We start from the raw sequence: 12614 nt of genomic DNA on the forward strand, positions 1-12614 counted from the left end.
CAGGAAAATAAAAATAAAACTCAGTTGAACAGCACGCAGCTTGTGCCATTGATAAACATGAAGTTAACATTCGTAATATTACCGGACGGTCATTGTCATTTATCTGCCCAGTTTGGTCATCTCAAGATGACAAAATAATGTCTGCAGAACTATGTCAAGTATACCATGCTATGCAACATTATCAGTCACATAGATGTCTAGATTATGGAGTAAAAAATAGCGAAGAAATATATTGTCTTTGACAGTGAAGGGTGTGGCATGTGGGAAAATAAGATAAAATGTCTGTGTGAAAATATTGTAGTACCGTATTTTGTACAAACACGTGTGGAGCGGATCAAAGGGCGGTTTACCTTTTTCAAAAGCAACTGATCCGTCAAAGGTGCAACAAAATATTCACCAAACTAAACTAGAGACGCTAGGTCTGGATCTGAATAAAGTGTTTGCATACACTGCTGACAATGCAGGTGTAAATTATGTAAGTGCAACAATGTTCATCAAAAAGTGAAAATGGCTCGTAATAACCTTATTGCTGCAATTTTTTGGCTCATGTTTTGCACAATGCAACAAGATTTGCTACAGCTAAACTGGAAATTGACGCTGAAAATATTGTGCTCAAAGTGTAGGGTAATTTTAACTACCTCAACTGATAGAAGAGCACAGTTAATGGAATTCTGCGAATTTGTTGAGGTTGATAGTTGCACTTAAACCTATAACTGTACACTGTACAATGTGTACTACCTTTACTCGCCGTCGTTGTCGTCGTCATAGGCGGCAATTTTTTGTTCTGGTGTAATTTGTAGTGCCAATGAGGAAAATGTACTGGGTAGGCTCCTTGAGGATGTTGTGTAAATGGTGGCGAACTAAGTGGAACATCTCGTAGCTTTCAGCCAGAGGTCCACCAACTCTGTCAGCTAGGGCCAGCAGTGTGTCTGTCACAACAATCCCTGCTGCAGTTGACGGTCCGGGTGCAAAAGATAGGGGTGAATGAAGAATGGCTGTGTATGGATGATACTGTGATGCATGGAACGGGGTGGGTAGAGTATGGAGGGAGGTTAGGGAGTGGGTATGTATGAATGGCATTTTAACGCAGCCCGAAGGGATTTCTCTTCGTCTTCTCTATTTTCGCATGAGGAGAAGAGGGGGAGGGTCACCGAATGAAGTGTTCTTGCTGTGGATAAGCTGTGTCTTGCTGTACTGCTTCTGACCCTGGCGATGGGCGAAATGCAGAAATGACCCGTCATCCAGAAAGAGCCAAGATGAGGGGTCGTGAATGGGAGTGGAATTATGCCTTTTGACATTGACTACCTTCCTTGTAAGGGGGTAAAAAGCCATTTGTATATTCATGTACAGTATTTTTTAAATTGCAGTCCTAAACGGTGTAGCAAGAGGAAATGATTTATCAATACTATATAATATGATACATCAGCGTAATATATATTTTTCTTGGCTGAAAAAAATGCTTTAAAGCAAATACGCTACCGAGCAGAGGTGCGACGATGGGTTCTAGACACCATGTTGTCGTTTGTCCAGTCCCATCAATGTCAATTTAAACGCTGTCTTGTGTACTGGGCGTTCTCCTATTCCAAGTAATATAATAGTTTTGAAACTGTGCTATGGAGCTGAGCTTCATGCTTTTCTTGAATCTATCAAGCTCCTCTACATCCGGCAGTCCGATCGGATGCCAAAACCGGCCGTCAATATCTCTGGCGACGACGACAGTTCTGATAACCTCTAACATTACAGGTATCGCATTACTAAATACAGGTTAATTTAGAACAATTTATCATACTTTAATTTCTTCGACTTCCACAACTATCAAAACAAGGATGACGTCTCAAGCACTCGTCACGGCTGTCATTAGTATATCGCTTTATCAACCTTTTCTTGTCATTGATTTCCACTAAGAAAAACGCATTATGTTGATGTATTATAATGTAAAAACTTGATATTTGAATTTCTATTGCTATATTAATTAGGTGTATACTTCTGAAAATTTACATAAGAATTGGACACAGGTCATGTGAACTAGAGCGCTGCAGGTGACAATCGTAAATAGATGCGCCACTATATTGGAGGACATACCACAAATGAGGAAAATCTACTGATGCCGATGATGTCCTTATTTTTCATACGAAAGAGGTCATTACAAGGATAACAATATATTTCAGAATGTCAGGTAACTAAGCTTCGTTGTTGTTGTATTGAATTCTTTGTTTAAGTGACATGAACCAGAATAAAACTGCATGAGTCGTAAGACTAAAATCTTAATATTTTTAAATATCAAGAGGCATATTTTCTCCTAGACAGAGGTAATTTACCATATAGACAGCCACAAGCTGCCAGGTGGTAAACCAATGACTGGGTGGAGACTTTATCTCAGCATAATTAATCACCAGTTTGAATACACACTTACTTTGGCAGTGTGTCATTGTACTATTCCCAAAGAACTGTCAGAACAGGCAACAGTCTTTGATGTTTTGTTTTTAATATTTTTAGTCTCTGCCAAGGAGTATGAGTTTATTAATTTTTCTATCCATCAATGGGCAATTTCATTTAATTATACGCGTGTCCTTTTTCTGGAGAAACAAAAATACCTGTTTCAGAGGAGTTCCAGGACAGTAGATAATTACCTATCCAACTCATACCTAACCTAACCCAGCCCTCTTCATTTTTTTTTCCTCCACTTGCATGTATCTTTTTTGGGATTATGTGAAGAATAGTCACTCCAGACTTCGACAGGGTGACAATTCTTCATTGGGCTATCCTAGGGTGACAAATCTGCCTGTGGGCCATCCTGTGTTTATGATTCTGTTGTACAAGTTGATGACAATAAGCATAACCCTCATTCAACCTAACCTAACCTGACCTAATCATTATTCTACTTGATATTCGGTGTACTGGGGTGACAATTCTTCAGATGGAATCTCATGGGGTGACAATTCTTCATGTGGGCCTTCTGGGGTGACAATTCTTTATGTGACCCCTTTTTTTGGTACTCCTTTCATCCAGGGACACCTAGAGTTAGGTATATAATAAAGACACAAAGGCAATAGCTCTCCATGGGAACTGATAAACAAATACCAGTTCCTACTTTGATAAATAAAGTTAGTGACCATTTTGTCATCCATTGCACACATTGTAACTTTTTTTTTTTTTTTTTTTTTTTTTACTTTTTTTGCTCTTGAAATAAATGTTTAGTGAAACTTTGATACAAAATCAACCCTAACAAGTTATAATAATCTCAAATGCAAATCAAAATATATTTGATTCACCATGGTCTTGGATCACATGTTGGGCTCATGATTGCCAGCTATTTCCCTCCTGGAAGAGAGCGCATATATGACAGATCTATGGGTAATGTTGTGACCTTACATGCACACACATGCCCCCAACTCCCCACCCATGAGAGTTGGAGTAATGACTTACAGTGCAGCGATACTAAAATTATTTCAGCCCTGGGTGGGATTCGAAGCAGGACCGCTGTAGTGGCAGTCAGGAACTCTAACCACTGTGCCAGTGAGGTGGAGTAAAAATGAGGGATATCAGGTCAGGCCTGTCAAGAAATTAGAATTTGCAAAGAATATACCTTAAGTAAAAATATATCTTATTTGATTAGCTGCAGGCCCCTTGTATGCATTTGCCTTGTGCAGTACATTCTAGGACTTAACCCAACTAAAACCTAGCAGTGAAGAGATACAGAGTTTTATATGCAACTCCCCATTTGTGTACAAGTGGAAGACAGAAAAAAAAATCTGAAGCAAAGTGTACATAGATTATCATGAACCTCTATTGTATAATAACCTGCAAAATATGTATGGGGGCATGACAACCATTGCTATGTACATAGGGTTGCCCCATCTATTATAAAGCTGTAAGTTGCAACAAACATTATCAGAGTCAATACAGAACTGATTAAACTTAGATTCAGGTCTTATGAGCTCAAACATGGAATGTTATGGAGTTATATGAAATTATGACTGCTGTGGGCGGCTGGGCCATTCCTCACTTTCAAATCTCATGACATGAAAAAAGCAGATTAAAATTTGAGTCATTCTGGTCGTTGTAGGGTGGGTATGCTTGTAGATTTTGGATGATTTTCAGCATATAATGAATATGTAGAATGCAATGTATCATAGCACCATCTCTGTTAGCGATTCTACTTATTTTATGTTAGATGAAGGAAAGGACAAAGGGTTTCTTTAGATACAAAGGACTTGAGTATGAAATAGTTTGTATACAAATCATCCACTATCCTATTACAATGTATTACAGATTCTCAAAGAGTTACATATATTAGTCTTATAATTAGTTTTTTTCTTTTTTTTTTCTTTTCTCCAGGATGAGAGTACCTATCACCATTTCTTTGGAAGAGCTATCTGTCGATTCCATATGTATCATATGGTGATAATGATCTGGTGTGACATCTGTGGTACAGCAATATCATAAGTCCTCTTAGATATTGTGTGATGACCCACACTACAGAGAAGCCTTTCCAGTGTGACCCGTGTGATTTTGCTTTTTCACAAAAAGATGGTCTCACAAAACATATGAAGACACACACAGGAGAGAAGCCTTTCCAATGTGACCTGTGCAATGCAGCTTTCTCACAAATAAATCACCTCAGATTTCATATGATGACCCACACTGGAGAGAATCCATTCCTGTGTGGCCTGTGCAATAAAGCTTTCTCGCAAAAGAATCAGATCAAAGATCACAGGATGATCCACATAGGTGAGAAGCCTTTCCAGTGTGACCTTTGTGATTGTGCTTTCTCACAAAAGGGTCATTTCACACAGCATATGAAGACCCACTCAGGAGAGGAGCCATTCCAGTGTGACCTGTGCAGCTCTACTTTCTCACAAAAGGATTCTCTCACACAGCATATGAGGACCCATACAGGAGAGATGCATTTCCAGTGTGACATGTGTGATTCTGTTTTCTCAAGAAAAGGTCATCTCACAAGGCATGTGAGGACCCACACAGGAGAGAAGCCATTTAAGTGTGACATGTGCAACTCTGCTTTCTCACAAAAGGGCAATCTTACACAGCATATGAGGACCCACACAGGAGAGAAACCTTTCCAGTGTGAACTGTGTGATTCTGCTTTCTCACTAAAGGATAGTCTCACGAAGCATATGAGGACTCACACAAGAGAGAAGCCTTTCCAATGTGACCTGTGTGAGTCTTCTTTCTCACTGAGGGATAGTCTCGCACACCATATGAGGACCCACACAGGAGAGGAGCATTTCCAATGCAACCTTTGTGATTCTGCTTTCTCAAGAAAGGGTCATTTCACAAGGCATATGAGGACCCACACAGGAGAGAAGCCTTTTCAGTGTGGTCTGTGCAACTCTGCTTTCTCACAAAAGGGTAATCTCACACAGCATATTAGGACCCACACAGGAGAGAAGCCTTTCCAATGTGACCTGTGCAATGCGGTTTTCTCACGAAAGAACTACCTCAAATTTCACCTGATGACTCACACTGGTGAGAAGCCATTCCAGTGTGGTTTGTGCAATAAAGCTTTCATACAAAAGAATGACCTTAAAAATCACTTAATGATCCATACACAAGAGAAGCCTTTCCAGTGTGACCTTTGTGATTCTTCTTTCTCAATAAAGAGTTCTCTCATAAAGCACATGAGGACCCACATGAGAGAAGCTTTTCCAGCGTAACCTCTGTGACTCTGTTTTCACCCTAAAGAATCCCATCACAAAGCATATGAGGACCCACACAGGAGAGAAGCCTTTCCAATATGACCATTGCAATGCAAATTTCTTACAAAAAAAATCACCTCAAATTTCATATGATGACCCATACTGGAGAGAACCCATTCCAGTATGGCTTGTGTGGTAAAGCTTTCACACAAAAGTGTTACCTCAAAGATCATATGATGATCCACACAGGAGAGAGCCTTTCCAATGTGTCCTGTGTGAATCTGCTTTCTCACAAGATTTATCTCACACAGCATATGAGGACACACACAGGAGAGAAGTCCTTCCAGTGTGACCTCTGTGATTTTGCTTTCTCACTGAAGGGTTATCTTGCAAAGCTCATGATAACCCACAGAGGAGAGAGGTCTTTCCAATGTGACCTATGTGAGTCAGCTTCTTGAAAGGTCTCTCAAACATCACATGGTGACTCACACTTGTTAGAAATTCCAGTGTGATGCACAAAGGAAAAAAAATTGTGCACATAAGGTACTCAAGATGAAATTGATTTTTTTAATTAAAGAAATTAATTGTACAATTTCATAATAATTCAAAACAAAAGAAAGATGTGATTTTGAGAATCTGTCAATGAGCTTTGAAATTTAAGTGTACAGTTTCATACCACATGTAATTATGAGATTATTTGTACTGTGATAGTTATTCTTCATCAGTACTTGTTCACTAAAGTGAATTAAATCAAGAAGCATGTCAATCTGCCCCAGCAAATTTAATAATCCTAATGGGCTCATAATTGTGAATACTTGATACAATTCCTTTTTTTTTCACATCAGATTCTATTTGGAAAAGAAAAAAACAGTAGAGTTTCCTAAAAAGACCTACTTTTCAAGAATAACATGAGCTTTGGAAAAGTAGAAAAATAGTAGTTAAAAGTGCAATTATGAAGCACAGCTAATGCAAAGATCAGAAGTTTTATGGTAAAGGAAAAGGTAGTTGCACACAGACATAGCCTGTAATCTGTAGCCATTTGAAAATTTACAAAACAATAAAGAACATTCTCCAAATAACAAAATTGCAAAGAACTGATGCACCATGTCAAATTCAAAGGAAGCAATGGATGTTGAAGTGAAAATTAACTTCTAACTGGTAGTGTGTGGCTGGATGAAATAATGAAAACTACTACAGGACTAGGTTCCCTAAGGATGAGGTACAAGAATGATCAATGTTTGATATCTCCTCCATTTCACTATGTGATTTCTCACTTGGTAGTGAACATGTTAATGTCCTTTGTCTTGATACTACAGAAATAATTAGGCTAATTATTTTAAATTTTCTGTGGAAGAAAATGTTAAATCCAAAACTGTATAAAATTTTACACAAATGGTGGTATTTGCTCTTCAGTATGAACGGTTCCATGAAGGCAAAGACAGACTGTGAGTGAGGTTTTAGTCTAATGAATCAAATAAAAAACAAACTTAGAACCCTTTTAGGGGAATGCCATTAGGATATGTTTATGAGAGTGAAAAGCTACAAATTATGGAAATTCAATAAATTTAGAAAATGTGTATAAAGAGTAGGTGAATGCCAAGAACAAAAAAGAGAAGAAATAAGGAATTAGAAGCTAAAACTAAACAAGCTAAGAATTAGTAATGGACTTCACTATGTGTATTTGTAGCTATTTGCAGAATTAGAAAGTTTGAATAAAGGTAATCAATCATTAGAGTTATCTCTTTTACTTCATTTTGTACTAATCAGATAATTATAGAATACATAGTAAATGTTTTTATCAGTCCTATCATTGTCACACAGAGGACTCTTTGAATACAAACTCAATAAGTGCAAAAGAAAAAAAGTAGAATTAAAATATATGCCTAATGATTTGTCTTATTTATGGAAAATAAAATTTAAGAGTTCTTTCATATACATAATAAATTATTAAACTAGATGCCACTCAACACATACCTCCACCAATTTCAGGGTCTCAGAATCAATAAGGATAGTGTTGCCCACATTATAAATGATAGGATGGGCCTCTGTATACAATCCATGAAATTTGTATACAATCTATAAAAGCCAGGGTTGCAAATTTGAAGAAATAATGTATCTGCATACATGTCCAGATGTTCCTCAAAACCTAACAACCTGTTTCCTGACCTAAGCCTACACACAATTTCATGGAAATCTATAACTTAAGTAAATGTTGCTAAAAAAAATACTGGCAACAAATTCCTTGTTGGAGGTAATAATAATCACTTAGAATTTGTGTTGTTTGCTTAACTGGTCAGTATAATGATTCACATGTGTGCGCATATACTTTGCAAGAAAGACAAATTTTGCACACAAGCAAATAAATGCAGTCACATCACTAAGTGGAATTTATTTTTGCAAACATTTAAGTTAGTAAGACACGTGGCTGGTCACAAAAAAGTGTCCTTGCTGATTCTCTCAAAATATCAATTTTAAAGGGGGTTATACCATAGTGTGCATGATAAAAATGTTCATGTTTGCTATTGTCACACCCTTGCATGAGCATTGCAAAGAATAATAGAAATTGTGTAATTGTGTTGAACTATACATTGACTCTTAGTCGCATTGTATTAAAAGATTAAAAATTTATTTAAATTATATTGCATTAGTATTATTGCAATCATATAAAGAATCATTTGATACTATATAGGTTGTGTGGAGGTGTGAGCAGGGAGGGACGAGATATACATCCGCAAAGTACGTTCCTGACATCCAAGCTATTTACATAGGGACTACCTGGAGCTCTGCATAAATGTGCAGTATGGACGTCATCAGCAAATGTTATATAAAGGGATGAAAACAGTTCCTTTTTTATCACTCTGTCCTCCGCCCTGTGCCACCTCAAACAAGACTTTAACTTGTCCTTTTTAAGGCCTGTCTAAAAATAATTACATACATTACATATACTAAAGCAGTGGGAAATGAAAGCTAAAATGGCCATTGATGTATCTTTATTATAAATGTATGGAGTCGCCATTGGGAACACAACATGCGGGCCACAGTGTATGTGTACAAGTCAATATATCAACAAAGTACACATCAAAGTCAGAGAAATGCTGTAAAGAAAAACAACGTTTAACCTTGAATGGGTCAAATAATTTGGATTTATTGCTAAAAGTAGAAATGATGAATCTTGTGCACTTCGTATACTATGCCTATGTGCTGTGGATATCAGCAGTACAGGAAAAAATGCAATTGAACAGCATATAGTGCCACTGATAAACATAAAAGGAACATTCGTAATAGTACTGGACTGTCATTATTGCCATTTATCAGCCCAGTTCGATTATCTCAAGATGACAAAATAATGGCTGCAGAACCGTGTAAAGTGTATCAAGCTATGAAACATTATCAGTCACAAAAGTTTTGATTGTGGAGTAGAAGTTGACGAACATATAGTGACTCATTGATATCTGTGTTAAAATATTCTAGCACCGTATTCCGTACAAACACATACGGACTACATCAAAGAACATGATCTGCCCTTTTCAATAGCAACTAATCCTTCAAAAATAGGTCTAGCAAAATATAAAATCTTTTACTGAGGTACTTTCTTTTTGAGAAGAGAGTACAACATGTGTTACTTGACAACGAATCATCAGAGGCCATAGTAAAAAAAACAAAAAAAAAAAAAACTATTGAAACTAGAGATGTTAGGTCTCAATCTGATTAAAGTATTTGCATACACTGCTGATAATGCAGGTGTAAACTTTGTAAAATACAACAATGTTCATCAAAAAGTGAAAATGGCTTATAATAACCTTATAGCTGCAAAATTTCTGGCTCATATTTTGCACAATGCAACAAGATTTGTTGCAGCCTAAGCTGTATATTGACACTGAAAAGATTGTGCTCAGTGTATGGCCATTTCAACACTTGAGCACAGTTAAAGGAATTCTGGAAATTTATGAAGGTCGGCAGTTGCACTCTGTTGCGACTAAACATTTTTCTCTTTTGCCAGCTATTGGCAGAATACTTAGGTGCTGGGAAGCCCTAAATATTATTTCCTGAGCTTAGGTGAAGAGGAGTGACCCAAGGTATTATGGAAGTGCTTTGGAGATGAAAGAAAGGCCTGTTAATCATCAGAGATTCATTTTCATTCACACCCTTATTTTTTTTTTATTATTATTTTTTTTTTAACAGTACAACTTTACTGGTACATTGCAGAAATAATGTAATATAAGTAAAAATGTTATATCAAATAGAATATTTTGTTTACTGTGGCAGTCTTCAAACAAGGAAGGGATACTGCATTGCTGTGTTGGGAAATAGTGCTATGAGATGTAGGGGGAAGAAGCCAAATGACACACATACCACCACACTACACCAGAGCTCACCACCACTACTGTACTGTATTACATAGTATGATGTACTGAACTGTAGTTATCCATCACTTAACGCTAAACAAACACACTCTAAAGTTATCTTAACACTGCACTTGACACTAAACACTTAAACCTACATAACTCTACACTGTGTACCGTACTTCACTCATCGTCGTCGTCAGAGGCGGCGAAATTTTGTTCTGGTGTCTGTGATGTAACTTGTAGTGGCTATGAGGAAGATGTACTGTGTAGGTTCATTGAGGATGTTGAAGCAATTGACACATCGTCGGAGGTCTCTGGTTCTTGTTGGCTGGAAGGTCAGGTGATGATGTAGCCTTGCTGGGTTTTCGTGGTCCGCTGTTGTTTCATCAAAGGGTGGCGAACTATGTGGAATATCTCATAACTTTCAGCCTAAGGTCCACCAACTCTGTCAACAAGGGCCAGCAGTGTCAGTCATATCAGCTCCTGTTGCAGTGACAGTCCGGATGTTAATGCCGCCTCTCCTTCTTTTTCCACAAGTGGGTTGAGTGAATTCAACTCTTGCACAATTTCACCTGTTTGGTGATGATAACCAGGCAGGCCAGCATCCTCTTCTACCCAATCCTCCGGCTCCTCTACAGGAATCGAACCCTGTCCAGCTGTAGTGCCCGAATGACGACAACGTTTTATTTGATGAAACAATGTGCGTGATGTTGATTACGCCTTCATGGGAACAAAACTATGTCCAGTCGAGAATACCAGAGATAAGATAGTACTTATTCAGATTTATAGTGCTAGTTGGGAAATTCTACGTTTATTATACTTTTTTTGATTAGCATTCAAAAGATGTTTGTTCGTGTTTCGCTGCCACCATCCCAACTACAAGGGTTAATATTTTAGAATATGTGGTAATTCGTGGACACCACGGTTTTATTCCACACTCCTTTAGGCCGTATAGGTGTTACGTTGCATTCGTGGGATCGAGAGCAAAAGGAAATCAAAAAGGTTCAAGTCTAAATCAAGTTTGTTTTACTTATCTTTGAGATAATATTTTGATTTTTCACAACACTAATAGTATATAGCTCCTTAATCTATACCCAATACCACATAATTACTGTACAAGTAATGCGTAATTTCCATCCATAGAAAAACATTGGCTGTCGGCGCCGCCGTCCGAGTTCCCTGTCCATTTCTCCCGAGCCACAACCACCAACCGCCCCTAATCGCTCGCTTAATCGCCCGTCGGAAAAAGCCCTCTTTTATACTCTACTATCTTATCATTTTCTTACAGACATTCTTCTCCTCCCACAAAAACCGATCCCGCGCAAGCGGGTGGTCATTAGCAATTCGCAATTCGCGACTCTTTAGTTGGTTTATCAAGACGCAACTTATCCTCCCACATCACTTTCGCTCTTTCCACCCCCCTTAACGTACCTTAAGTTATTCTCATGACTTGGTTTTCTGTTCAGGTTAAGAAAATATTTGTCTTATAAAACGTTAAGAGTTGTCTATTGGTTAATTTTTGTTGTAAAGATGTATTATGATTGTTTTGTTGACTTTTTCATTAATTAGAATAATGATTCGTGTTACCTTCCGTTTGGATTTGCCTTAACTACATCAGGGCCACAAAGTATGAACCTCTCCTAGACAGAATGTCCTTATGTCCTTGCAGAAGGCATAACAATATATACATATATATATATATATATATATATATACACACCAAAATTTACTAAAATATTTACATTGGATTACAAGACAAGAATAACCTACGAATACAGAAGTATTCGCGATTGCGCGATTGAAACATAGGAGTTAGTCGCTAAACCTTCTGGCCACCTTTTCAGTATCATACTCTTTCTACATATAATAATTGATTTTGTTCTATTTCATGATACCTAACCTAATACATCCACCAATTTATCATTGGGATAAGGCAGCTCATGGCCACAATCCTTTTCATTTACAACGATTTTGATTGGTTTCTACTCCCGATGATTCTTGGTGATCATTACGTTCCCACCTACGAGTGTAAATGTGTGTATTCACCTCGGACAGCCAGACACCACCCTACGGCAGTGAGCTCAGAGCTCATTATTTGCCGATCTCTGGGTAGGTCTGAGACCACTCACACACCACACACCGGGACAGCAAGGTCACAACTCCTTGACTAACGTCCCGCACCTACTCACTGCTAGGTGAATAGGGGTTACACGTGAAAGGAGACAAACCCAACTTATCACCGCCCGGCCGGGGAATCGAACCCCGGTTCTCTGGCTTGTGAGGCCAGTGCTTTACCAATCCGCCACCGAGCGGTGTCTCCGTGTGTGTGTGTTTTTCTTTTTCTTTTCTTTTTTAACTCCCTATCCCATATTCGTCCCTGCCAATGGGGGCTACCTTTGAATGCATCCATAAATTGACTAACTACTATTGCAATGTTTCCATAATTTCCACCATTCCACTTGAATCAACCTGCCAGTAGGGTTGCCTTTGAATGCATACCCCACGCGCTATACCTCACGGGCGGTTATGATTGTGTTTGCATCTCCGCCTACCACTTCGTAATTTAAACTAGGGTTTCGCTACCTCGCAATGTGGTGGAATATTCATGTGA

The 12614-nt window shown here is 38.2% G+C and overlaps 1 protein-coding gene across 1 annotated transcript; it reads left to right on the forward strand.

Annotated features, from left to right (window-relative positions):
• Positions 1 to 2046: 2046 nt before the first annotated feature.
• On the forward strand, positions 2047 to 8290 carry LOC143030763 (uncharacterized). The gene is made up of 2 exons (XM_076193971.1): positions 2047 to 2176; positions 4339 to 8290. The coding sequence occupies exon 2, from the start codon at positions 4467 to 4469 to the stop codon at positions 5673 to 5675; it is 1209 nt and encodes a 402-aa protein (XP_076050086.1). The 5' UTR covers positions 2047 to 2176; positions 4339 to 4466; the 3' UTR covers positions 5676 to 8290.
• Positions 8291 to 12614: the final 4324 nt, after the last annotated feature.

Source organism: Oratosquilla oratoria, chromosome 12 (genome assembly GCF_046742065.1).
Source record: "Oratosquilla oratoria isolate Oo_2021 chromosome 12, ASM4674206v1, whole genome shotgun sequence".
Taxonomy (NCBI): domain Eukaryota; kingdom Metazoa; phylum Arthropoda; class Malacostraca; order Stomatopoda; family Squillidae; genus Oratosquilla; species Oratosquilla oratoria.